At 53.6% G+C, this 27567-nt stretch overlaps 1 protein-coding gene across 7 annotated transcripts; it reads left to right on the forward strand.

Moving 5' to 3' along the window:
- Positions 1 to 3927: 3927 nt before the first annotated feature.
- On the forward strand, positions 3928 to 26858 carry PsGEF (Protostome-specific GEF). 7 transcript variants are annotated; one of them, XM_076371922.1, is made up of 17 exons: positions 3928 to 4166; positions 13970 to 14211; positions 14990 to 15615; positions 16482 to 17269; positions 18438 to 18675; positions 19676 to 19730; positions 20392 to 20673; positions 21473 to 21781; positions 22680 to 23095; positions 23576 to 23788; positions 23856 to 24218; positions 24312 to 24423; positions 24685 to 25100; positions 25171 to 25392; positions 25452 to 25590; positions 25651 to 25875; positions 26451 to 26858. In XM_076371922.1, the coding sequence occupies exons 2-17, from the start codon at positions 13972 to 13974 to the stop codon at positions 26703 to 26705; spliced, it is 4899 nt and encodes a 1632-aa protein (XP_076228037.1). In that variant the 5' UTR covers positions 3928 to 4166; positions 13970 to 13971; the 3' UTR covers positions 26706 to 26858. The 7 variants fall into 7 exon arrangements, 6 of the variants coding, with proteins under 6 accessions (XP_076228037.1, XP_076228035.1, XP_031844307.1 ...); XR_012999670.1 differs by having other exon boundaries at positions 25452 to 26366; positions 26451 to 26562; XM_076371920.1 differs by having other exon boundaries at positions 25452 to 25875.
- Positions 26859 to 27567: the final 709 nt, after the last annotated feature.

A 27567-nucleotide genomic window follows, 5' to 3' on the forward strand; every position in this document is an offset into this window, starting at 1 on the left:
AAACGCGCAGCGCGCCGTTCGAGCGGCGAGTCGCGCTTTTTTCGGCTGTTCACCGGCTGTTGATCTCTGATGGATCGGGAGACGCGTGAAAGTTCGAAAAGAGAGTCGATGATCGTTCAATAGAGAAACAGGAAGATCGGGGAGCAAAGAGGGATCGGGTGAATTGAAGAGCTCCAAATGTGACTTATTCTCTCGGTTATATCCTTATTACTTTCTTCTGTCGCAGGTAATTTGTTTATCCTTATGTTCATGTTTTCAAACGCGTAGCGCGCGTTCGATAATTCAGTTTTCCGTGGAAAGAGTTAAGTGTTTGAACGTTAACAGAGAATTAACACAGAATCTTCAACAGAAAAAGGAGTCGATGATCGTTCAATAGAGAAACAGGAAGATCGGAGAGCAAAGGTAAATTGAAGAGCTCCAAACATTATTTTCTTGGTTATATTTATTACTTTCTTCTGTCGCAAGCGTATTCGTTCATCCCTATTCGAAGATCTCAGCTGTTACGATTGAAATTCTCCAGGTTTCAGTTACAAACGGGCTGTCCACGGTATCGCCTTTGCCTTTGACAAAGTCTAGCTCGCAGACAACGCGCGACTGGCGAAAGAAAAGGTCGGACGGAGAGAGGGAGGGCTGCATCGGTAATTGAATTCCTCTGTTTTAATTCGGTTCATCTCGCCTCTCCCCCGTTCATCCGCGGGACCATTGACTGGGCTTTAATTGCGAGTCAAGGGTCCCCTTGTGCCGGGTTTCTTTGTTTCAGCGGTCGGTGCGGGTACGCGTCGCGCCTAAGAATACGCGGAGCAGGCCGCCTCTAATTATGGCCGAGGATATGCGGGGCCTTGTGTTCGCATCGAAATCCGGCAGCAATAACGAAACCGCTTTATTCTCGATAAAGGAGCAGGGATCCCTGCCCGGCGTTCTCTCGCGCGCGCTCCGGTGCGCGAGCGCGAGCTTCCAGCGAGTGTACGCGCAGCTGTCCCGCATCTACGAAACCGTGAAAACGGCTCCAGTTACAACGTACCTCGACTTTCGTGCGTTCCATCCGCGACTCGCGCGCGAGCTCTGTCCCACGATCAAGATCCTCTTTCCGATCGCTGTTTCGTCGAAGGACGCGTCTCCTTGTTTCGAGCGTTCGCTTGAATTCAGGCGACGAGGAACGCGACAGGAAACCTTCCTAGGTAGACCGACGGACTCCAGGTTTCACGGTGAACGCAGAGTCCCGGAAAAAAGTCGGGAAACGAGCGGACAGCGGAAGAAAGAGCTCCTCTTTGTAACGCGTGCATCGATCTTCGACGGAAGACACCAGCTGTCAGGCGAGTCCTGAATGGATCCGTCGAGAGGCTCGAGATCGAGGAGCTCGGACCCGAAGAATAAGTCGAATACGCTCGAGTAATTGGACCACGCGTGTCCCGGAGCGGCAGGGGAGGAGAATAAGGAACGAGGCCGTCGACGTTTCTTGGCACGTGCGGGGGAGTGCACAAAAGAATTCGGTTCCTGCCTCGGGACCCCTATTCGCCGAAGGAACGGTTGCTCCCGTTGAAAGTAACGGCCGGAAGATTGTCGCGTGCCCCTCGGGCGTCTCTCGAGTTCCCGCGATCGACGTCGGCCCACCCCTTTCGCTCGTTCAGCCGTTCCCCCGATCGTGGAACTCGCGGTAATTGAATAATACCGCGCTCGCCGGCGCTAGAACTAATAGAGAGATCGAAACCACTCGGCTCAGAATTCTCGCGATTATCGTTATTGTGGGAACGCTCTCGCGAGGAATTGTAGAACACGAATGAGACTCGAAATCGTCACCGTTACTCTTCCCTTTGTACTTTTTTCGAGTTTCGGTCTTCCTGAGTTTAACCAGTTGACTGTGGAATTTAGGTGGAAAAACAGTTAACAAAGACAGAAAAGTTAGATAGAATGAAAAAATGGAGCGTGTACTCGTCGAAGGACGAATGCACGTAGAGTATATTTTAATGAAAAATCAAAGCGAAACAAAGGAGACATGGTTATGTGAAAAAATGAAGAATCTATGAAAGAATTAGTATCGTGTCAAGCTTTATGACGTATACTCGTCACAGTTAACTGGTTAAATTTCAAGGGAAGAATCGGTTCAGTTTTTATGAGGAATTAGAAGTCACTCTAATTGCTGGGTTCTAGCGCGATTGCCATAACGAACCTAATTTTCTAGGATGATCTAATCCTGATATTCTAATCTTAACCTTTCAGTGTCTGATTGATTCGCGAAAGCCGTTTCGACGCGTTAAGCAATTCTCAGGGTGAGCAACACTTTTGTGCCGGACTCTTTTTTGCGGTAGGGACGCGTTAGGCGATCGCGTGAACACGGAACATTTGCGGTGCGCCGCGGAACCGAGGTTCTCGAGCAGAAGAGGCTTTCGGCGCGAACGGTCGCGGCTGCGAAAGGTACAATATGCCTTACCTGAACGCCGAGGGACCGAACCTCCGGGTCTCCCGTGGAGGAAACAACCGTGAGATTGGAAATCACGTGAAAGACCTGGCGGCTGGTTTGACGTGGGCTGCTTAGGACTCGGTAAACAGATCGAACCGGCACGAGCGACTTTCTCTTGCACGAGTTCTGATCCTTTTCAGGCGTATTACGACGCGGCCAACTAGCGGCGCGCATTAGATTTCCTAGCGGATACCGTGCTCGAATCTTAACCCGTTCCCTGGCGCGAACAGTTCTCTGCTAAATTTCAAGCAAACGCTTCCCTCTTATCGCGAACATCTCGAAACAATGTCTATCATAGCGAATTCAGACTTTCCGACGAGCCAACCAACGATGGCGAAACGCTGGAACATTCCTAGACGCTTCCACTCGAAGCCCCGATTCGGCCTCTCGCTGAAAGCATCGAACACAAGTTTAAAGTATCCAACATTTGAAGAAATAAAGAAGACACTCGGAGAAACTACTAATCAAAGCACAATTAACGCTAAACCCAGACGGGTCGAAATGACCCATTCCTGGTTTCCTCTTGCAATTGTTAAAAGGATGACAGATACTTCTCGAAGAGATTATTCAAGAAACTGATTTAGTAACACGTATACTGAATTATCGATCAAAGTCTCAATGAATGCACTCTTGAAGTTGCTATAGAGGAACTTCAGAAAGTGAATTTAACTGCTCGGTAGGTTGTGTGTAAGATGTCAGGAGAAAATTCGGCGGAACGAGTTTTCAATGTTGTAGAAGGGATTCTTCGGGTAACGGGAGAGGTTGATTCTCCAATAACACTTTCGCTGGTTATAATATTAAATATATTTTGACTATTGATAAAGTATATTTAAGATTACACGTTATACGATCGACCATACGACCACGCGACTGCGAACAGGAACGCGTATCATAACCGAATAATAACTGAATAATGACGGTGTTCCCTTGTTTATCAAAAAACGCGTTTACATGAACGCTTCAACACTGCGCCTCTTACAAGTGTTAATCCAGTTTCTCATTGAGAAACGATCGTTGCATCGTCCGAAATGTTAAGTACGAATGTCTGAGTACAAAGGACTCAGTCTCGATCCCACGGTTCCTTGGGACTCTAGAAGTTCTCGAGAGTTTCCCGATTCGATGATCGCGGATCGACGAGCAAGGGACTATCCGAGAGAAAGGACGCCTTTCCGAAGATCCTATCCGAATGATCTCCGGTGGCATCCCGTTATCGGTGGCTAACATTCCGATCGGGCAGGATCCTGCGCACCCACCGGTCTCTCGCGAGCCGCAGATCATCGAGCGTCCACCTGGGGCGAATGGAGTGGCCGGCGTGGTCAGGTCATCGGGCTCGAGTGGTGGGGATATAGGTATAGTACAGAGAGTATAGAGCAGGAGAGGGCCAGTCTCTCCCGTTCCGTAGCCTCACCTAGGGACCCTTTCCTACATAAGGCCCAGGCCCCGACCCCACCACGCCAGTGGAGAGCCAGCCGTTCAAGTGCCACGTTCCGACACCTCTGCGCCGCGCGGTGCGTGCAGATACACCTTTGCGTTACGGCCGCCTCGCGGATCGGATCGGGTCGGATCGGGTCGTGCCGGGCTACTTGCTCGCGGTGTGATTGCGCGCGCGCTAATTATGTGCTACGACGTTGAGACCAGTGACCGGGACAGTGACTGATACGGCCTCGATTTTTGGATGTACCAGCAGAATCCCGCCCAAGGACGCGCAGTGAGTAGTTCCATTCCGTCTCGGGTACCGGTTCCGCCGCGGAGCTTCGGAGAAGCGGTCCTCCTCGCCTCGGAACGGGTTTCCCCGTACGCTTCTGCCTAGCGTTTCTTTGCCGTGCCGATTTTCGAACGACCGACCGTTCCAACGAATTCTAAGAGTCTTCGGATGCGGCAATTTGCTCGGGGGGAATTTTCTTGGCTAATGTTAATTACCGGTAGTCTTGCTTGGATCGAAATTGCGAGCTTTGCCGTGGCGATCTGCGAACGACGAAGCGTTTCAACGAAATTCTATGAGTCTTCGGCTCTGCAGTTTGCTCAAAGGAATTTTTCTTGGCTGATGTCGTTAATTACCTAAGGTATTCTTGTTTGAATCGAAATTGCGAGCTTCGCCGTGGCGATTTGCGAACGACGGAGCGTTTCAGAAATTCTAAGAGTCTTCGATTTTGCAGCAGTTTGCTCAGGGGAAATGTTCTTGGCTAATGTCGTTAATTACCGGTATGCGTGTTTCGATCGAAACTGCGAGCAGCTTGTTAGCGACGTTTTTGATCGGTGAGAAACTGCGATCGCGAGTCGTGCTTCACGCGAGGGGTTAATGTTTCCAGGTTTTATTCGATTAGTCGTGCTTCCGCGCCGGTGCAAGGGAATCGAGGTCCTCGATCGCGTTCCGTCGATGCGTCTTTCGTGTTCCCCGGCGATCAATCCCCTGATTGCATACCTCCGAATCAATCGGAGGCGTCCCGGTAAACGCACCGACATCGGCCGGGCTTGAATTATTAATGACCGCGATCGATACGCGCCCTTTCATCGTTGTCGCGTTACGTCTCAATCGTTCTTCGGGGGACCCGCGACTTCTCGCCCATTCTTCGGCGATCAATCAACGTCCCCGTCGTGCCCACGAGTCCATTCTCACCCCGTTCGAATTGCGGGCCGAAGGCACGACAAACGATTCAACGATCCTTTTGTGGCATTCCGCCGCGCCGCGCGAAACAGTTGTGCGGAATGGGAGGGAAGCTGTTCCGCGGAGCGAATCAATGCTGTGTTACACTTACTTTCGTTTCTGTCGACAAAAGCGAGCCGCAAGGACATCGTGCACGTTCAGTCGATGCCGATATCAATAGGTGATTCGTGTCGTTGGAAGAGAAGTGGGCGGGTTGGCCGTTGTGATTTATAGGATCGGGAGACAGCAACGTTTCGTGGGCGGGAACGAACCACTTCGCTTAGCACCTCTAACGTTTTAGGAATTCGTATAGATAAACTGGAAATGTGACGTTGCCGTTGCACACTATTGATATACTATTATTTGATCGTTGATCTATGGCTTCACTATTTCACGATATTCTCACGCGAGAACACGTTTATTTCGAAGATCGTTTTCCCAACGCAGAATCGTTTATAGATTAACACTACTAGCAGAAATGTCAAAGTGATCCATTCCTAAATTCTTTCACAATTACTGACAATATAATAGATCCTCTAAGAAATCTATATAGAAATTGTTCAGTAATACGCAGACTGAGCGATCGAAGTCTCGATAGATCTACGCTTAACCTGTAATTCTTTCATGAATCCTTTATTTTTCCACATAAACATGTAATTCTTTGTTTCGCTTTGATCTTTCATTAACCCCTTTAACTTGTACGCTCGAGTTAACTCGAGCGTGCTAAACAGGCAAAATTGTGAAACTAACAATGTGAAAGCAGAGAAAAAAAAATCGTTTTATCGATATTTATCATTTACATGGGATTGTAAGCTATAACACTTATTTATTCGAGAATAAAATATAGCCTTTTTTCATGGAACAAAAGCGCAGTATATCAAAATTGATTTTTTTTGGCCTTCGACGACACGCTCCATTTTTTTAGTTTACGCGCAGAACGAGAGGTTTTTCCAACTAAATTCCACAGTCAACAGGTTAACGTTTCTACAGACAAATTTTTAAGTCAACTCCGCTCCAGTGTTAAATTCCAAGTGGTCGGAGTGTCGTTCGGAGAGCGGTATCCTTTCGCGCGAGCGCGTGGAACGACGGGAAGCCACGGGTATCCGGGAACGATGACCGAATCGGGTGTTCGAGCGAACAATGGCGAACGCGACGTTAGCTAGTCTAATTGTAAGGGCCTGCTCGCCGGCGAGGCGAAGCGGCGGATAAGGGAAGGCGAACGCGCGCGCGGCTTCGGTACATCTGTCGAGGGAAAAGGACGGAGCGCGCACGAGGACGAAGGTCGAAAGGGAAACGGATAAGGAGCAGCGGAGGGAAAGAAGAAAAAAAAAAACTGAAAGGGACCGGTAACGAAGGAGCCGACGAGGCCGGCCGTGGGTCCCATACAAACTTTCCTGTCAAAGTTGGAAGGACTCCGTGGGTCCAGCCTCGTGGAACCTTTTCTCGAGGATCCCTTCATTTAAATGGCCGGGCGTTTGTTCGCCAGGACTCGTTTCACCACCATTGTTCCTGTCTTATTTTCGAGGCGCGTCCTGAATGTCCGCACCCTGCCCCCGGCCGTCGGGAAAGGGTGAGCAGCAGCAGCGGCGGCAGCCCCGAAACGTGCCCCGACTTCCCTTACAATCCGCGAATTTCCAGTTTCATTTCAATCGGGCTCCATGCGAACGCATTCGTCTCTCCTTCGGGAGTCATTTACGTTTCCATTCTTATTCCCTCCGGCGGATTAAAGCGCGCCAACCGATTCGCCGTCTGCAAGGTGGAAGGGTTCCGGACGCGACGCGAACGTTGGACGATCGACTGGCCGTTGCGAGACCCGGAGTCTATACAATGTAACGTTGTACCAATGAGGAGCCTCGTGTTTGCGAAACTGTCGAGCTGCTGCCTCCTCTCTCGACCGAGATATTCATTACGGAGTCTGTTATCTGAAGCTTAGATCGCCGCTTCGACGACTCGACCTTCAACGCTGATGCTATCGAGCTTACCGATCTTTACGAATTTCTTGAAAAATCAGTTTCATAGTTTCTCAAGGGAGCACTTGTACCTTTTTCAGCTTTTGCGTTCGGAAGTATCTCGTTAGAAATATTTAACATTTTCTGACTAGATACAGAATATATGTTTTAGATTAACTCAATGAAAAATTGCAAACTAGACACAGACGATATTTTTTAAATTCACTCAAAGATAAATTGCAAGTGAATTGAGAAACAAAGCTTTCTATCCCAATATTTCACACACCGATGCGTTATATACAGTTGAATATTGAATATCAAATTTCATAGTTTTACCACATGAAATCAAGTGGTGACTGAGAGTACTCCGTAACCTGAGAACACTAGAACTACCGTAGTTCGTGTGAATTTATTCGTTAGAATTTAGATCTCAATTGGCTTATGTTTCACTTTAGGTATTAATCGCTTCATTAATAATTTCTTAAACAAGTATCTGTCCCTTTCCAATTGTAAAAAAAGCATTGGCCATTTTAACCCCCGGCAGTTCCATTGTTAAAGTAGAGCCCAGAAACTTCGAGGACTCGAGCTTCACCTCTAATCCAATCATCGATAGAACACATTACATTCCAATTGCTAGTAATTCATAGTACATCCAATCATAGCGTTGAATATTTATTTGTAGAAATAAACAACACAGTTCGAAAAGCTAAGTGTACATTGATCAAAGTACGTAGTACGGTGCTTTGCACAAAACACAGCACCACTGGCTACCTTGCAGTCATTAAAACTTCATGCTCATTCTCAACATATACTAACGAGATCACCCATTACAACCAAACGATCAATTCGAGCTCGGACATCTCCGAGCACCTCCATGGAAGTCGCGTTCGGGAAACGTCGGTTGACGTCCGGGTGCCCCGACGGTCGCAACGGCATGGGAATAAGAAACAGGAGTAGCTGCAAAACGGGGGACAGGTGTGCTCCAAATAGAGCGGGCTCGAGGTCCGTCTTCGTTTCCTCTTGGAGCTTCCTCCCGTAGTTTCCTGTCCCGGCTCAGCGATCCCCCGATCGGGCTGGCGGCGTTCGATTCCAGGGTCCCGGCCTCTCGCCGAAAACCGAGCGCGCCATACCCGTGAATGCGCGTTTGATTGTCCTCGGCTGGCTCTCTTGTGAAAAGCCCCGGTCCCTTGCTTCTCCGGCAACTCGTATGTCCGCTCGTCTCACCTTGCTCGTTTCGCCCCTCGGCTCGTCGTACTCGACGAGACACGCGGGACCGAATCCAGGGTGCCAGAGAGAGAAAGAGCGAAACAGCAAAGGTGTGTGCGCGGCCGGGGTCAATCCAATATAAATCAGAACCGAGTCTTTGCGAGCTAAGCCGGAGAGAGAAGCGCGAAAGGAGCCGAAACGGACCCGAACGCCGGGGAGGGGGTTCTCCGCGATGAATAGACTATTTTTAGGGACCGCTCGCGGTCTGTACACAGCCCGTATACTCCTCGTGCGTGTAGCCTCGGCGCGACTGTGTTCGAGACGACGTTTTCAAAAGGGATTAGGTACGAAGTGCTCACCTGCCCTCCCCCTAGGCCCCGCTCGCAGCCTCCTCGAGCTCTCCGGTATACGGATACCTCGGTTTTCCAGAAACTCGGAGCATCTTAGGTGCGTCTTCTCGTCTACGAAGCCTGGGCCTTCTCCCTTCGACCGTTCTCTCGCGAAGCGTCCATTACAGGTAGATAGAGGTTTTTCTTTGTCGCTTTTGTCTATACTTGCAGACGTTTTCTCGAGGTTACGAAGTATCGCTAGGGCGCTGGGCCATAAATTCCTTCGGGAAGTTTACGCAGCCGAAGTTTGGGAGGGTTTTGTTTAGGGTTTCCGTCGGTTTTCCTCGGGTGTCGGGATTTTATTGTTGACGGAGGTTCTCGCAGCCGTTTTCGTCTTTCGAACGTGTCGTTAACCAGTTAACTGTGGAATTCAGCTGGGAAAACCTCTCATTTTGCGCAATAAGATAAAATGGAGCGTGTACTCGTCGAAGGACGCGCAGAGTATATTTTAACCCTTTGCACTCGATGGTTTTGTAATTTATTAAGACAATGTTAACTTGTAGTTTGAACCGTTCGTCCTGTCTCCGTCTGTTTCGATCGGTTAGCTGTATCGATGAACAGCAGAGCGTCGTAAATAAAATGAGATCTGATCAATTAGAAACAAGTAGCTTCCGGAGATCCAGCAGCATTCCATCGAAGCTAAAAGCTGCAAAGACGCGATGCTCCGGCTGATCGTTAACGAAGAAACGCGCGGTACTTTCTCACCTGCTCCCTTTTTGTCGCTCGAAGGATCCCTTGAAAGGCTCTCGACGGTTCCTCCTCGCGATCCAGCCCGCAAGACCGAATTAGATCGGGCTCGTCCGTGGTAGATCTCCCTTCATGCGTAGAAGGGGGCCGGCCCGGGCCGAAACTCGTGCTAAGATCCGCGGTGTTTCTTGTTTTCTTCGGGGCTACCCTCGAGGAGGTAAATCGAGACCGTTAATGGCTTCCTCTTTCTTGCCCTCGGACCGTGAGTAATCGCATTGTGCCGGCGGTTTTCGCACGATGCGTCTGTTGCGCGTTTCACGCAAATTAATCGCGTAAGCGACGCTAGCGGCAAATTCTATCGCCGTCGGGCACGATTCCCTTTCGCCGTTAATCTCAATGGCAGTCGCCGACTCCGGAACAGCACGAGCCCACTTTCTAACGTTATCTATACCAGTTACCGATTTCACCAGTCTGCTCGCTCAGATCTATTCGATGATATTCGAGACGCAAGACGTCGTAAGCTAATGCTCGCAGCGAGAATCAATAAAATAGATAAACGAATAGAGGCGGAAAGAAAGATCTCTATCGATCGGTTGACTCGCGCTTAGAATTTACTGCTTTGCTCGCCTCTGCTCCTTTCACCGGCACGCGAAGGGGCGAATTTCGACGAGATCGAGGACACGAAGAGGACAACGTCGACGAGAATATGCACGAGGTTACTTCGCTAATAGACGATAATAGGGCAGGAAAGTCGTTCGATGGGAAGGGTTGCTCGGACTTTTCGTTGGCCGATTCTCATCCTCGCGGCAGTCGTTAAAAACAGCTTCCACGGAATACATTAGACGAAAAAAGGGGTGTTGTCTCGTCGGGAACGCTCAACCGTCGCCCCATTTTATTTTCCTCCTCGGAGGAGTCGGCTCGATCCCGACTAGTCGAGGCAAGGGAGCGCCGAAACGGATTAAACCCGATCGGGGGGACCCGGTCGACCCTTGCTCGCGTCTGCGACACGATTCCGAACCGTATCGCGGATATTACACACGCTATAAAACCGACGGACACGGACCGGAGCGATTTGATATCGTCGTTCCGCACTTGTCGCTCGGCTCGCCTTCGATACGGCCCGGTTTGGCCGGCTAAGGAGTTTTTGCGCGCCCACTCGGCGGAATTCGAGTCCGTGGATCATATTTGATGCGACACCGGCTATAGATCATTTTCTACGACTTCTAATTTATTTTCGTGTTCGCTGAATCTATTGTCGTTGAAGATCTTTGATTTATTAGACGAACTCTCGCAACTATTGTCGTTGAATATCGTTGATTTATTCGACGATCTTTGGCAACCACTGTCGTTGAAGATCTTTAATTTATTCGATGATCTCTCGCAACTATTGTCGGAGATCTTTGATTTATTTGACGAACTCTCGCAGCCACTGTCGTTGGAGATCGTTGATTTATTCGACGATCTCTCGCAACTATCGTCGGAGATCTTCGATTTATTCCTCGAACTCTTGCACCTACTGTCGTAGGAGATCTTCGATCTATTCGACGAACTCTCGCAACTACTGTTGTTGAAGATCCTTGATTTATTCAACGATATTTGGCAATTACTGTCCTTGAAAATCTTCGATCTATTCGACGAACTCTCTCGCAACTACTGTCTATGAAGATCTTCGATGTACTCGACGATCTCTCGCAACAATTGACGTCGAAGCTCCTCGTCCAACGTTGAACTTTCTCTCCACCGTAGTCTCCGAGGACGGTCACGGTGTCCTGGCTCCCACTGCGTGTACTCGAAGGACTTTAGCCGAGTAGCACACGGATTGCATTTAAAGGTCGTTAAAAGGGTCGGTGTAAATCGACGGTGGAATTTAACGTCTCTCGCCGAACCCTCCCGTGCACTTGCTTCCTCTCGTAACGCACGCAGGTTTCGAGCGCGCCCTCGCTCTCTCTCTCGCCCTCTCGGCCTCTCTTTTTCTGGCGTGCTTCCACGGTGGGCATTTGTCGGTTGGGTACATAGACCGGAGATCGTTAGATGAAACGATAAGGTCCACAGGTGGACCAGGCGTCGTCCCCCTTCTAAGCGCGCTGCTGCCCGGCACGAACTCGGGATTTATCGCAGCCCGGCAATTACGGCATCGAAACCCCGCAGCTGCGATTATTAACGGCGCCAAGGTGTCCCTCGATCAATCGCCGTCGCGTAATTCAATTTCCGCTCGATTGATAAAAGTCGTGTCGCGTAGGCGAACCGTTGAAATTTAGTGGGACACGGAAAGCGAGGGGGGAACGGCGGCGCGGTCGCAGGTGCGGCTCGCCGGATTGCACGGAGCTCATTCCTGGCCGTGCAAATCGCGGCTCGTTATGCAAACCGAGCGCGCACCCTTTTACGGGGTACATTCGAAACGGTTTAAATGCTTTCGGCGTGTCGGCTTCCTCCGGATAAACGCCGCGCTGGATCTTTAACCTCTTAGGCACGGCTGAATTTCGCGCGGGGCTTTCTCCGTACGGACAATGCTGCTCCGAAGTTTTTGATGATTAAATTATAAATTTTCTGAAAGATATGATACACGTAATTGAACTTTGACAATTTACTTTAATAGTTGGTAATACAATTGGGTATGATCTATGATGTATGTTGGTAGCGACGGAGCCGCTATAGTGGCGCGTCGTGGCTAAGAGGTTAACGCGGAGCATACGAAATAGCTGTTTAGGAAATAAAGGTAAACGATAACCAGTCGCGAAGCATTATCATTCGTTCCCTTGCTTTGTCGCATCGTGAAGTAAAAAGAACTTCCGACACAGGGACTAATAAAATCTATTATCCAAGATTGCTAGCCCTTTGAACTCTGTGGGAGTATTGCGCCAGTTATAATAAGTATTTTAACACTAGGTTTAAGGGTATTTATTGTACACTTCATTCTATTATTCTTAAAAGAATTGATGCTCGTATGTTTAGACTGTGGAAACTGGAGATTTGATAGTAGTTAAAATAATATTTCTAAAATCCAATATGCGTCAAATTGACGCGTTCCGTAAACCTAGTGTTAATGAATCTTAAAGAAACTACCGTAAAATCATTAGATTTCACTCACATCCGAATTTTGTACGAGGAAAATAAAAGATCGAAGGAATGTTATAGCATTTCTAATTTTCGCTAGGAATACTATAAAAATTAGTTACAGTTGCTAATTACAAAACATCCTGGAGTAAGGGTTAGAATCCGCAGGTACCAGATCAATCTTCCAGCAGCTCGAACGTCTCGAATAGCGAGGACCTCGGCAATTGAAAAACAAAAGACACAATGCTCGGCACGAAAGTTCGCGAAGCGTTTTTCTCACGGTGGCAGTGGCGCCGAAAGCTGTCTTAATATTCGAAGGCCGCCGGGGGAAGTGAATGGCCGATGGAAGGGTCGCCCGGAGAATAGAATACGTTAACAGAGGAGGACGGGTGAAATAAGCTTAGATAGCGATCGTCTCGTTGACGGTGGTTCGACACCGAGCCGACCGACCGAACGACCGACCGAGGTCTCGTGCTTTGCCGGACCAGATGGAGAGCACGGTGCACGCCTGCTTCGACCATATGGGCAGGTGCCCGTACCGTTTCACGAGAGCCACCGCGTATACACGGCCGTGTGACGCGGGAACGCCGGTGGCCGTGTGTGCGGGTAGAGGCGGCATCGAAAGTGCGCGGACGCGCGTGAAAAAGTGCGTGTTTCGGGGCAAGAACGCATGCGCGGCATGGTAACAGCTTGTATGCAAATGAATGCATTTTTATACCTACTTCGCAATGCAGCCCGTTCAGCCCCCCCTAGGAACCGTTAAAAGTGAAAACCTGCTGCCACCGGTGCTGCTGTTGCTCCTGTTCCTCCCTGTTCCTCCTGTTCCTGAACCTTTCCCTACCTGTTCCCCGTTCTCAATACCGCGACCCCTCCAGCGCCGAAAGATGAGCCTCGAACGTTTCCTTTCCCGTTCGCCGGGGAGGGGCGAGAGCTTCGAGGGAGCTCGAATCGAAGCGGAATCATTCGAAATTCATTCGGTGCTAATCGAATCAGCGATTACACGGGTCAGCTGGCTCGCAGGACCGTTCTCTCCGGTGTCCGGCCAACCCTCTCCCTGCTGCCGCGGGCGCCGAGGAGCGAAGTGAATAGTCGTAGCCGCAGGAATCGCGGGCCCCGTTTAAACGTTCGCCCGGCGGAGGCAAGTGTTAAGTCGTGAAACCGACTCAGGTGTACGGGTTTCACCTGTTTCGCCGTTTCCCTGTTTCCCGTATGCCGTGACAGGTGCTCGGCATTTCGTCACCGACTTTCTGTTATTCTCCTCGGCCCCCACGCCCCTCCTCGTGTCTCTTTCTCTGTCATTCGGTCGGAATCGTAATTGGGGAAGCCGTAGGACCCGCCGGGATCGGTGCTGTCGTCGCCCGCCGCGGTCGCGCGCGCCCTCGTCGCGAGATGTTGCGATTAGCTTCCTCGAGGGTGCCCGCATCGCCGCGTCTCGCCGCGTCTCGCCGCGATTTCGCGGTAATTGGCGCGCCGCGAAGATTTCTTCCGCCGGCGGAATCGATGAGGGCTCCGGCGACGTGGTGTGAGGAGAACGTGCGCAAGACGCTCCGCTCGTGCTCACGGACCCGCTTTCTGCCCTCAGAGATGCTGAAGTGGACGGTTTCGAGATCGTTGTCAGCGAACAGCTCGACGCCTCACGGCCCGCCTAGCCTGAACAAGGCGCCCCGCAGACCTTTTCGGGACTTGTCGAACACGCCTCCCGCAGCTGGGACCAAGACCAGGAACATACCTAGCCAGGCCGACGAGAACGTCGCGGCGAGGACCACGCCGGCTCGCAGGAGGAGATGCAGGAGCCACGGAAGCGATTTGAGAACCTACTTTCAGGTACGCTCCTCTTTCCACGGTGTGTCGAGCTTGCGTCGACTCTAACGCTCAACCCTCTGCACTCGAGGTGCCTCTCGCTCACCGATTGATTTCATACGGTAAAACTATAAAATTCGATATTAAAATTCGTACAATGCATCAATTTGAGAAATATTCAAAGTAGCTTTGTCCCTCGATGTAAGTGTGATTTCTCGTCGAGTTTTACAAAATATCCTCTCCATCTCATCAAAAGACGTTAAAATATTTCTAATGAAAAACTTCCGAGTGCAAAGGGTGATCAACTCTAACGTTTAACCCTCTGCACTCGAGAGGTGCCTTCCGCTCACCAGTTTCATACAGTGAAACTATAAAATTTGATACTTGATATTAAACTTCGTATAACGCTTCAATTTGAGAAATATTCACAGTAGCTTTGTCCCTCGATGTAAATTCTCGTCGAGTTTCACAAAATATCCTCCCTACCTCATCAGAAGGCGTTCAAACATTTCCAATGAAAACCTTCCGAGTGCAAAGGCTTAATTCGACGCTTATCAGGAAGCGAAAGACGTTTCGAACGAAAGTCGTACAGAGGCACGTACTGGAAGTTGTCGCTCTGTCTCATCGGAGATTTGCCGCGGTCGTACGACTTTCGTCCGAAACATTTCTGCGGCACAGAAATAATCGAGCGAGTGCGCTCAAGTGGGACACACTGTATATTTCCCAGTCGAAGAGTGGCTGTTCAGCCGCGGGGACGAAGGGCACGACGGGGGCTGGAGAGATTGGTTCGTTCGTGTTGCAGGCAACGAAGCCTAATCTGCGGCCGACGAAACGTCAGTCGATGTCACGGCAGCCGGAGAAATCATCGGTCACGGAGAGCTTCTATCAGAGCACGCCGCGGGTCGACGCCGACATTGGCCCGCTGACGCTGTTCCCCGCCGGCAGCAAATGCCCGACGGCTCTGACCCTGCCAACCGATCCCGCGCTTTTTATGAAGAGCAGAGCGAAAAACTTCCAGAGCGACAACGAGCTGCCGCAGAACATCGTGAACGAGGCCAGGGCGAACCTGCAGTCGCACGTCTCGGACTTCTTCCAGCAGATCTCGATGGCCACCAGCCCGGAGGACGTGATGGAGTCCGACTCCGTTCCCCTGGCGAAGAACAGGCTCTACTCCCCTAGCGGCGAGGCCAAGCCGAAGCTGCCCGGCTCCGTGAAGACCGCTTATCTGCCGAAACTGGCGAGGATCACGAAGATCCACGCGCGATGCAAGACGCCCTACCACACCAAGAACGCCGCGGCCGTCAGTCCTTTCAAAGCCAAGAGTCACGGCCAAACGCCGCTGGCTGGGAAACTCTCGCACTTGGCCATCGACCAGGATCTGCCTAAATTCGAAAATATGGACAACACCGTGACGGAGGTCCTCAACAGGTAACGCCGCGTTTCCCGTCATTCCCGTTGACGCGAACCTTGGGTAATTGCGACGCGAGGACAGTCCTTGTCGCGACGTCGTTATCGCCGTATCCTCGCTAGGTTGCTCTTTATAGGCTGTCTCTTCGCTTTCTCGCAGTCCTGTTTCATATCCGACATTTCTATTGGATATTCTACTAATCATCATGCAATTCCACCGTGACCGACGTCATTGGAATGAAAACTTTAACCTTTAGCAGTCCTATGTCGAGACAGACTCTATTTCATTGCAACCTCTGCCTTTAACAATTTTTTCTATCTTTATTTGTATCACAGTTGTACCATTTAAAGGTAATATTTCAATGATTCCGAAATATTCTTGAATAAATAAATAGAGCGGCATATTAAGCTGTAATCGAATGGACTGACGTCGACGCGAACCTCAACGCGAGAAACCAAGAGCACTTCGGACTGCAAAGGGTTAACGATGGAAGGTCCATTCATGGGAAGCCGACAATAGCAAAGTTTTCGAGTCGGTGATTAAATTAGAATCTTGACATCTTTGACGTAATTCCTATCGCGATCACCCAATGGTCACCGTGCGAATTTAAAACATTCACGATGGAAGGTTGATTCACGAAAAGCCGACAGTAGCAAAGTTTTCGAGTCGGCGATCTGTTCATGATCCCGATATCCCTGACGTAATGCGTATCGCGATCATCCAATATTCACCGTGAGCGTTTAAAACTTTAACGATGAGAGGTCCATTCACGATAAGCTGATAATTGCAAAGTTTTCGAGTCGGCGATCGAATTAGAATCGCGAGATCTCCGACCTAATTCGTATCGCGATCACCCAAGGTTCACCGCGCGGTTCTGTTCGAGCAGGGAGCAGGAGATGAATTTCACGGGGAAAACCGTGGCGGAGATCCTGCTGGGGGACGCGGAGGAGAGGAAGAAGGTGTTGGAAGGAAGCCGCGAGGAGGAGAACCTCACGAAATCGGACCACACGTACGAGACGATCGTCGAGCAAGAGGAGAACGCGGAGGACGAGTCGGCCCGCCACAACGACAGCTCGGTCTCCTCGGCTAGTCAGCTCCTGGAGGACCCGTCCCCCATGTCCTGGGCGTTCTCTTCTCCGCCCGACGAGCTGGACGGCGAGTTCACGTTGAAGAGGCAGCGGGGCATCCGGAGGAAGCGGCATCGCAAGGACAACGAGAAGATGTACGAGGGCAAGCGAGCGAAGAGGCGGCTGTCCAGCCACAGTCCCTCGACCAGCGGCCAACCACCGCTGTCCCAGGACACCCTGGTGGAAGCTGTGAATCCCAACGTGAAGAAGCTCGCCCTGGAAACCGACCTGGACTCGACTCTGGACGAGAAATGCGCGTTCGCGCCGAAAGAGCTGTTCGGCGGCCTCGACGAGCCGCCCAAGGACGAGGAGCTCGGCAGGAAAGCTAGCTCCTGGGAGCTGGACAGCCCGAAGTCGACGGTCACCGACGACTTTCACAGCTCGAAATCCTTGCTGAACTCGGTGTCGAACACGCCGGAGGCACCGCTGGTCGCGACCGTCAGGAGATGCTTGAAATTCAGCCCGGAGAGCGAGCCGCCGCGGCCGAACTGCCACGGCTCGATCGAGATCGAGTACTCCGTTGCGGGCGATCAGATACACGTCAGAGGTAAATTACTCTCTTACAGTGTATTCCTCGAGGTTCCTGTAAAACGCGTTTCAACATGGGGTAGACCGGATGGGGTGGAATCGGGGCGAACGGGTTCGAAGTAAGAATTCTCTTGGTGCATCGGAAATATCTCTTACTCGCGAGAGGATGTAATTCTCTCGTTTCTTACGAACGTTCGAGTATCTATGTTTCTGTACTATTCTCGCACGCTCGGCATATCTCGTGTTAATTGATTTCCTCCCGAGAAAACCTCCGAGAGTTTGAAAATTCGAGAACCGCGGCGCCGGAGTCGAACAGATAGGCCGGCGCGATCGAAAATTCGCACGGGTCTTCGCGGCGCCGAGACGTCCCTGAAAAGCTCGCGTGAAAGGGCATGCGCCATTCCGGTGGCACGAGAAGGGGGTGTGTTTCAGTTGGCGCCCCGCGATTCACGAGTGTGCCAGTAACCCACAGACCCTCCTGGCAATTGGCTCCCGGTTAGTAGGCCTACCAACATTGATTCTCCGCGGTACACATCCTTGCGTAAACAACCCTCGTCGGGCCCGCGACGCGTCCGTCCGCGAGAGGCACGCGCCCCTCGGTCCCGAGCCGAGCAGGAGACGTCTCGTCTCGTCTCGTCTCGTCGATAAGTTCCGTCCACCGCTGCGGTTTCCCCGGTGGCCGCATCGATCCCCGTTTCGGTCCAAACGCCGCGGAGGTTCCCCGAGCGGATCGGAGTGAGGCGAACCGTCCGTGGCGGATTCGGCAAGTGGAGGAGCGGCGCATCGTTCGGACGCTCGCCGCGAGTAGCGCGTGCAGGGGAACGGTCGGACGGCGACGGCTGGCTGCTGTACGTGTACCGCTCGATGGCCAGGCCGAGGAATGCGGGGCTGATCGGTCTCTCGTCCTTGCTCGCCTCGGTCGCTGCGCGAGACGGTTTCTCGTCCGTCGACGCGTATCCGATCGGACACGCTGGCTAGTCTTCGACAGGAGGCTGACACGTCCGGAGCAGAGGGATCGCGTCGACGAATGGAAATCGTAAGCAGGACGACGACCGATCGGAGCCGCATTTCTCGGCCAATCTCCCCACACCTCGTGTCCCCCGCGCTTGTCCCGCCGATCAAGACCCGCGAGGGATCCTCCGGCCGTTGCGACGGTATCCTAGCTGATCGTTTGTTTTCCGGTGCAGTGATACGGTGCAAGGACCTCAGGAGGGCATACGAGGGCCCGGTCCACGCTTACGTGAAGGCGAGCCTGAAGAACACGAACGGCGAGGGGGTGGTGAAGAGGACAGCGGTGCACAGGGCCACGCCGAATCCCGTTTTCCACGAGACCTTGATACTGCCCTGTCCGGCGAGCAACAATCACTGCGCCAGCAAGCCTACGTCCCTGGACATCGCGGTGTGGCACAGGGATCGTCGCGCAAGGTGAGCATGCTCCAAAAACATGAGACATAACGGAGTGGGGCTCGCTGCTCGGTCGCGCGCCGCGGACCGACAGGACTCGCGCGGAATCGCTCCGGTCGGAACTCTCGCGCCTCCGTCCCCGATATCCGGACGCGGCGCCGCTCTGCCTCGGCCCGCGATCGGTACGTTCGTGCGCCGCGCGGCGCGTTCCGGGCGCGGATAGCACTTCTCTCGGCCGAATAACTCGGCGGCGACAGTGGATCGCGTCGCGTACCCGCGAGATACCGATCTCACGCGAGCCGCCGCGTCCGCGTGCATCTCTGCCCGAGGAATCTCTGCTCGCAGCGGACGCACGAGGGAGGTCGCGGTTGGCCGGCGTGATTCGTCGGCCGTGTGCACCAGCCGAGGGAACATGGTCGCCAGTTCGCGTCGGCGGTCGACGGAAGCACGCGCCGAGGAGTTATCGGGGTCAAGAACTGCGACTCTCGCTGCCGTAGCGTCGTCGCGGAGCTGCTCCGCGTCCTCGTGAACCCGATGCTCCCGTTGACGGCCGGGATCCCGGGCCAGCCGGCGTGCAAAGGTAATTCGCCGGTCGATAAGCGGTCGGTCCCGAAGCGGGATAGTTTTCCCGTCGACGCCGAGGCAACGGTCCATCCGCACGCCGAAACGAATTTCTGGGGTATACGCGGATTCCATGCGGTAGGAGGGGAATCGATTCCCTGGAAGCATGCGCACCGCGCTCGCCACGTGCACTTCGTCACATCCGCGCGTCTCTGCAACGCTGTTTGCGACCGCCCTCCGACCTCCTCCGCCCGCTCCCCCCCCCCGGCCGTGTAAATAGTCGAAAAGTCGCGTGTATGCGGCCGCGACACATGCACGCCGAGCCACTACCGATAGTATGACGTACGCGTTCCGACACACACACACACGCACGAGCCGAGGGGCTGCATCGGCCGATACGTGCATCCGCGCGTGCTTCGATACGGACTCCTCATGCACGCCTTCGTTCTTTGTGTTTCAGACGTAGCGAACTGCTGGGCTGCATGACTCTGCCTCTACCGCTATCGCAGGACAAGGTAACTAACCAGATCCATTCGGGACACGAGTCCCGGTCCCGTCGACCGACCGGTTCCCCCGATCGCGTCGCGAAGCTTTTCGATCCGGCCCGACGAGGAGAACTTGACGAGGAAGTTCGACGGGCATCGCGCGTCAGCTGTTTATCGCGACTCCTAAGTCTTCCCGGCTTAAGGTCAGGGTTAAGCTGGTTACGGGGCAACGGAGCGGAACGTTGTCCGGCGGAGATTCACTCGCGTTTTGACCTCGTTAAAAGTGACAGGTGCGCGCCGCTGTCCGAGACTCTTGGCGGGCCAATTAGAACCGGTCGTTGATTTTGCTCCGCGACGCGTGAAGGCGAACATGATCGTGGTGGCGATTTATTGCGTGGTCTTCTTCGTGATCGGCGTACTCCTCAAGATCTTCGTGTTCTGCTGAACCGCGCAGTCATGCCGGGGAACGATCGTGGGAACTTCGCCGCGCGCCCGACGCGCGGACGGGCCGAGTAACCGTCGGGGACGCGTCGCGAACGGGGACGGGAGATCGTGTATATTCCCGGAAACCCTCGGTCGACGGTACACGCTGGCGAGCGTGCTCCGAGCGGAACCATGCGTCCCGAGGTAACCGAGTCGCCGGGGGCTCCCCGCCGGATCGCAGATTCTCAAGGGCACCGTGAATTTTCAGGAAGCGACATGGCATCCGCTAGAACCAGGAACCGGACGAAACACGAGCAGTCTGTACGCGGGCATGCCGCAGGATTGCGGAGTCTCGCCGCCCCTGTCCAAGGACGGGGAACCAGATAATAATAATTCGGGAGGCGAGAACTTGACGTATCTGAGGCACCTCGAATTGGAACCGATCGATCCTTTGACCGGTTTACCGCTGCACCCGGGGTTCACGGCTAGAGGCGGCAGGACACCTTGCACCGTCACGAGGAGACTGATCAGACAGACGACAGCTAACCAGGTAGCTAACCGACACGCTAACTAGCCACCCCTATTGCCTAGGAAAACTCCTCTCTATGCGCGGAGTCGATAAACCTGTTTCACACGTACAGACTTAATAGCCAATCGAGCGCATTCATTATTCGGAATCTGAAAAAAAGCTCGAGCAGCGGAGTTAACCGATTCGCCGAGGCTCAATTGTCGTGTCGCGCGATTAGCGATTACCCAGTGGGACTCGCAGCAGGCTCGCATTCTCGAGCGGGGCCGCGGCAATAGGCCCGATCTCGAGTCTGAAAGTGGGCCTCCTTTTAAACCCCGCTGTCGACGTCTTTAGCGAGGCAGCGCTCCGTATGTGGCGGCTCTCGAGAGACCCCCTGTCGCAGCTCGTCGTCGAACGCCCTCCCGCGGCTCGACCGTGCCGTCCCAAGAGTGTCGCTCCCCGTCGGCGCTTTTCAACCGGAGGAAATCTCGACTTAAACACTATTTAACGCGTTCACCGCCGCGCCGAGTCGCCTCGGAACGATTGCGACGACGAGGACGTTGACGAATGAAAATACCTCGTAACCGAACAACGGTGTAACGGTACACTGTCGACCGATCGATGATTCCCGACGCTCGACAGCGTTGTTTCCAATGGAAATTTCTAACGGCGTTCGTCACGAAAGAGGCATCGTTACGCAAAGCGGCAAAATTCTCGTGGCGGTGGGCGCGTTAAAGAGGATTACACCGGGAGATGTTGAATAGGATTAACACCGTGAAACCGTTTGAAATCTCTGAAATCGATAGGCACGAACAGATAGGAATGTCACGCTGTGTCGCAGGTGCCATGGGGATTCTCGTTGTCCTGGGGAAGGCCGCCCCGCGTGGAGCGCGTGGACCCCGGCAGCCCGGCGGAGCGGTCCGGCCTGAGGCCAGGTGACCACGTAGTCTTCGTGGACACGACGAACGTGGTGACGCGGCCGCGGGAGGAGATCCTCGGCTTGATCCAGGCGGCCACGAATCAGCTGATTCTCGAGGTCTACCGGAAGGGAGGACACGTTCACTCGTCGATGCACCGACCCAGCTCGATGAACGTCAGCCTGCAGCAGCCGGTCTCCGGTGGACAGCACGCGGTCGCGTTCAACGCCGAGGTCGGTACCGGCGTCCTCGTCTGAGCCTTGAGCCCTCGCCGCGTCGAGCGCGATTTCTCGAGGAACGGGGACCTGCGAGAGAGACACACCGGGGAGCGTCTCGGTTCTTCCTAGCTTCGCTTGCCAACAGTTTTCTTTTACTTTTAACCGTATGATTCGCCTGTCCGATCACCGCGGAACCCGGCGGACCGTTCGGAGATCGTTCACCGTGGATCTGTCGCGTCGATGTTTTTGCTCAGAGTGTGTCGCGTAGAGAAACAGTCGATCTTCGTTCGATTCCCGCCAGGAACGGGCCGCGACACGCTGCATGCGCTGACTCTCGGGGCTTGTTTCGCGTTTCGTTGCTCGGCATGCCGCGCGCGCCTCGTTCCCCGTGCATTCCTCGTTGCGACTCCGAAGTACCACCTACGATTAGCGTCGAACTGGTGCGTAGTTAAGCCGCGGCTTAAGTTATGTTCTGTAACGACGACGGTCGTCTTTTTCCTTTTACTTTTTTTGTTGTTCAACAAGTTCTGTTTCAAACCATTGCGTTTTCTTTATTTCTTCCACCCTTGTACCTCCCTTGGCACAGTCCGCCCCTTGCGCTACCGTTTCATTCGGGATGTTTAATTCAACGTCCGATCGACGTTTCACTAGCGAAATCCCGGTGATCTTTGACTCGTAGTGCAAGGGGTGACCTTCGCGTCGGCAACCGGAGTATCTGTATTCGAGCTCCAGTGTCGCGATATCTTCGATCGTTGTCCAAGATACGGAGCGACGAATGAAAAATCGAGTATCAAGGTATCCGGTTGCCAGCGCGAGAGTTACCAGCGTCGTTGCGACGGAGTCTCGTCCTGCATGCTCCGCGATACCGTTCAAGCTGGAGCGGAGCGCAAGTTTTCCGAGTGCTCGCGTTCAGGTCTTCCCGAACCTGGCGCCCGACGCGCCGCCCGAGGAGGAGCTGACCGTCAGAGAGACGCGGTACTGGGGCGTGTTGAAGAGCGGGCACACGCGTTTCATGGCGCCGCTGGCCGAGAGGCGAGACGTCCTCTCCGCCGCGGACTACCTGATACTCTTCCAAAACCTGGACGAACTGCTCAAGATCTCCGAGGAGATACGCGACGAGGGCGGCGGGGTGGACAGTTACCTGTGCAGGGTCCCGCGAATCACCGCCGCCTACAGGAGATACCTGAGCGGCCTGCAACGGGCCTGCTGCCTTCTGGTCGCCCTCAGGAGGAACACGGCGTTCGCGAAACTCGTCTGCGAGCCCGCCGTTCCGCAGAAAAGGCGACCCGATCTGACGGGCGTACTGCTTCTGCCGCTGGAGCACTATAGGTACGCATCAGGGCAGCGGTTCTCAAATTCATTTGTCAGTGCCGTTGATCCCTTGACAAACTATCTTTCTTCCTCGATTCTCGGGTTAGCTGAACGATCGAACTATCCGACATTCGTAGGCTTTCGTTTCTCGCGTACTTCGCGATTCGAGTTCTCTTACAACAGCAGCCTTGTAACTTCTTCCTCGGCATTTTCCGTCATTGTTAACCCTTTGCACTCTAGGTTCCAAGATTGCACCAGTTATAATATTAAATATTTTAATGAATTAAAGAACCTACTATTATTAGATTTTTATTAAAAGATAGAAGGTATGTTATAGCATTTCTCATTTGCACCAGAGATACTATAAAAATTAGTTGCAGTTGCTGATAACAAAACAACCTGGAGTTAATATCATCGACGCGCACCCAGAAGTCGAGAACCGCTGCGTTAGGGGATTCCGATTCTCGTGCCGCGAGTCATCGAGGGTTTCCGTTTCAGAGAGATGACGAGACTGTTGGGACTGGCCTCGCCGAGGAACTGCCAGCAAGCGCGAGACCTCGCTCAGGGGTACAGGGAGGCGACGGCGAACGCCGGGGTCATGGAACCGCCCCGCGACACTGGCAGACCTTTGCTCAGCTTGCAGGAAGTCGAGTCCCGACTGGTCTTCGCGAGATGCAGACCATTCACCTTGGCGATGCCCGGAAGACAATGGTCGGTCGACGTTGCCGAACATCCTCCGTTCTAGATTTTCCGCTTTCCGAACCGTGTACCGTTGCAGGCTGTTCGGGGGTGCGCTCGCGAAGGTCGAAGGCCGCGCCCGCCTGCAGCCCTCTTGGGCCCTGCTGCTGACCGACCTCCTGGTGTTCGCTCGCGTCTCCAGGGACCGCGTTCTGTTCGTGACCGAGGAGCCCCTGCGGCTGTCGAACGTCGCCGAGGCCTGCTTCACGGTCCGCAAGAGGCCGACCGAGTTCCGGCTGCAGGTCGCCATCAACCCGAACGGGAACAACGAGAACGGCCACGTGGAAGTGAGCAACAGCGGTGGCTGCAGCCCCCACAGTCGGCCGCGGAGGCGGGTGCTGGTTCTACGCGCTCCCACCCCGGAGCTGAAAGCCGTCTGGCACAACCTCCTTCAGCGGCAAATGTAAGGGCACGAAGCCACGCGATGAGGCGTCTCGATGACGCATCCGGCAGGCCGTACCTTTCGTTTGCACTGCACTAATCCGTTGTATTTTAGAATCTATGTGAATACAGGATACGGGGGGACGCCGAGCCAGGACAGTCCGGAAGAGAGTCCGATCACTGGTAGCAATTTCGCCACCATTAGGGAGTCCACGGAAAGCTCGCAGGTGAGTCGAGAGAGAGAGAGTTGGTGTGTTCTTGAGACGTGTCGCGTGTTGTGCAGGGTGTTTCAAAATGTATGTCGCGACAGCTCTTTTTAGACAAAGAGAAAAACACCGCAATGTGTAAAACGGTGTAGTAGCAGAATGAACTTAGCTTGAATCCTTTCCATCGAATCGAAGGTGTATCACACCACCGTGGTCGCGACATGTTACTTCGATACACCCTGTAGACGAGAACCTCGGTTCTGATCGCGTCGCGTGACGCAGACCATCAGGGAAACGCCGAAGCCCGACGAGGAGAAGGAGTCCCGTTCCGCGGAGAGTATCGAGACGATCATCAAGAACTCGCGGGAAGACAATCACCTGGCGCAATGGGTGCGCAACTCGCACCAGATCCCGCCGCCGGATCACGAGGAGGCTCCGATCGAGGAATGGACGGCGGAGGAGCTGGCGGCGAGGGCTCCGAAGGAGAGCATCGGCGAATCGGACGGAGGTCAGAACACTCCGGCCGAGGAGGTCGTCACGGAGGTCGGGAACTCGGACGTGGAGCAGCAGAGCACCGCGTCGAGCGCGAGTCTCAGCACCGTCAAGTCCAACAGCGTGTCGACGAAGAAGAACGGCAGCCTGGGCTCGTCCAAAGAGAACTCGACGAGCTCCATCAACATCTGTCGAAGGTGTCACAGGTAACGGGCATATCGAGAATATTCTCCAGGCTGTTGGAGAAGTTTGTTCGCGATCTGTCGATCCGTCTAGATCGGGCTGCCCGACGCCGCCTTTGACGAGGGACCCGTTCTCGCCGCTGCCGCCGAAGATCTCGGTGGTGCCGCCGACGCCTGACCTCTGCACCAAGCACAGGCTGAGGAACGGGTTGTACGACAGTCCCGGTCGGAACAGTCCCAGCTACACTCCAGCCGACGGCAACACGGAGGATGGGAGCGAGGACGACCTCGACTGCGACGGTGAACCGCCTTACAGGTGAGCGTCGGAGAGAGAGGTCGTTGATCGGAGCGAGTTGTTACCTTGCGATCTTCCAGAGCGCTGAGAAGGTTCGGCACGATGAGCAGTCTGGATCAGGACGACGAGCTCGAGGAGCAGGGGGACGAGGAGAACCGCGATACCGAGTCTCCGCCGACGGGTCTGAGAGCCTGGACAGCCAGAGCGAGCAGCTACGTGGTCAGTAAAATGGTTTTGCTCGAGCAGCTGAGCGAAGGTGTCGGTGGATATCTTCTTCAGCCGCCGGTGCCACCGGAGAGAACGGAATACTCGTTGGACCCGAATGACGAGGAGGGAACGACATCCGGAGCTACCTCCGGTGATGATATCTGGGGAACGCCGACCTCCGGTGGTCCCGACGACGAGAGCTTCCCCGCGAGTTCGGTAATCATACAGACTATTTCAAGATCGTACGATACGTCGGCATTCGAAGGTACTGGCGCGAGCTCGAGCAAATGCCGATCGGTACGTGCTTCGATCAATTCGACGACGCGAGCGATCCAGCCAAACTTTAAGCAACTCGCTCCGCTTCGCGCACCGTCAACTCGCTTCGTCGCGGCCGTTTGCCAATAGAAAACTCTCCGAGTTGTAGCGCGAGTTTTCCTCCTAATCATAACTCTTCCCTTCTCTCCGAACCCCACGTACAAACTAAGCTTGCGATTTGCAGAGGTAAGATATCTTTAGTTTCTCAAAGACTGCTTCTTCTTCTACTTCTACTTCTATTTCTTCTTCTTCTACTCTATTTCTATCTCTCCATCCCTCTGTTTCACCCTGTCCCCCTTTTGTCAGCCACACCGCAATTCTCGTGTATCCAATCTCGAACGATCGCGATGCAAATCTGTTGGAAGCATTGTCCGCGCGTGAACGAGCCCGTTGGGCGATCCTACACCTTCAGCTAGCACGAATCAGATAAAAAGTAACGAGAGAGTGTCCGCTTAAGAGAGAACAGTTAGTTGGTAAGCTTCGCACGCATCTGCATGACAATGCTTGCCCTTTCTTTCCAAAGAATCACTAGCCCGAGCTGTGCCTGACTTCCATAGCCGCCGCCGAACGGCGCGGGCAACGCGGCCGGTTCCGGCGAGGACAACTACGGTTTGAACCTGTCCACGGAGGACGACGCCGACCAGGAGTCCGAGAACGAGGACTGCAGCCTGCCCGAGCTGAACATGGACCAGCTGCTCGGCAGCGGTAGCCTCAGCTCGCTCAGGTGTTTCCTGGGCAGGAGGAGGCTGGAGCCGCTCCCGGAGGAGGAGGACTCGCCCGGCAGCGGGAAGGATCAAGTGGGATGGTGGTGACAGAGGTTTCAAACGACGACGTCGAAGAGCGTCGGCTCCAGCTCCGACGCGACCGACCGGGATCGCATCTTCGCCAAGTTGAGCCAAGAGGACGAAGAGTTCCGCAGGAAGATCGTCAATCTTCACAGGAAGCTGTCGGACGTGGACGACGGTTGTGCGACCACGGAGACCGCCTCGTCGGACACCCTGAAGAGCTCCAAGGAAGCGGACCGGCTGAGGGAGCTCGAATCGGTGGCCCGAAGGGCGGAGGAGACCAGCAACAGGAACGCCGAGCGACTGGGGGCCGAGCGAGCGAAGAGAGAGGCGGCGTACTCCGTCTCCGAGCCCGGGGATCTCAGAGGCCGCAGGTACAGACGGGGCGAGGGCCAATACGATCGCAGGAGGCAGATGGAGCTGCTCCAGAGAAAGGCGAAGAAGCTCGACGACGACTCCGACGAGCAGAACGACAGCAGCCCGACCAGAACTTCCGAGAAGAACTTTCTGAACCGGTTGAGGATCAAGAGGCGCAGCATGAAGCTGCTCAGCTTCTTGAGCGGGAAGGCCGCGGACAGGTCGCAGGAGGAGCGCGCCGCGAAACTCCTCAGGATGTACATGCCCGAGAAGGGATCCAAAGCACAAAACACTATTTCTATTCATCATACGTCCAGGGACAGGCGATTTTGGAAACTTCGGAGTCGGAGGCGGACGAACTCCTCCTAAAATATCAGGAAGAGGACGGAGCTGCTTCGAGACGTCAGACGAACGGAGGAGTGCCCGTCACTTTGTTATTAGGACTTCCAGATATTCGCGTTATCCAAGTTTTTTCAATTCTATTCAAGCATGTATCAGGTCGAACTTGTTTTCCATAGATCTAGCGTAACCG

Source organism: Nomia melanderi, chromosome 11 (assembly GCF_051020985.1).
Source record: "Nomia melanderi isolate GNS246 chromosome 11, iyNomMela1, whole genome shotgun sequence".
Taxonomy (NCBI): Eukaryota; Metazoa; Arthropoda; class Insecta; order Hymenoptera; family Halictidae; genus Nomia; species Nomia melanderi.

Bases quoted from the DNA above. Each gene is read 5' to 3' on its own strand.
- PsGEF (XM_076371920.1), top strand. From the start codon at position 13,972: ATGCTGAAGTGGACGGTTTCGAGATCGTTGTCAGCGAACAGCTCGACG. The intron at 17,270-18,437 runs GTAAATTACTCT...TTTCCGGTGCAG, and splicing joins CGATCAGATACACGTCAGAG to TGATACGGTGCAAGGACCTC. The intron at 20,674-21,472 runs GTAGCTAACCGA...GCTGTGTCGCAG, and splicing joins GACAGACGACAGCTAACCAG to GTGCCATGGGGATTCTCGTT.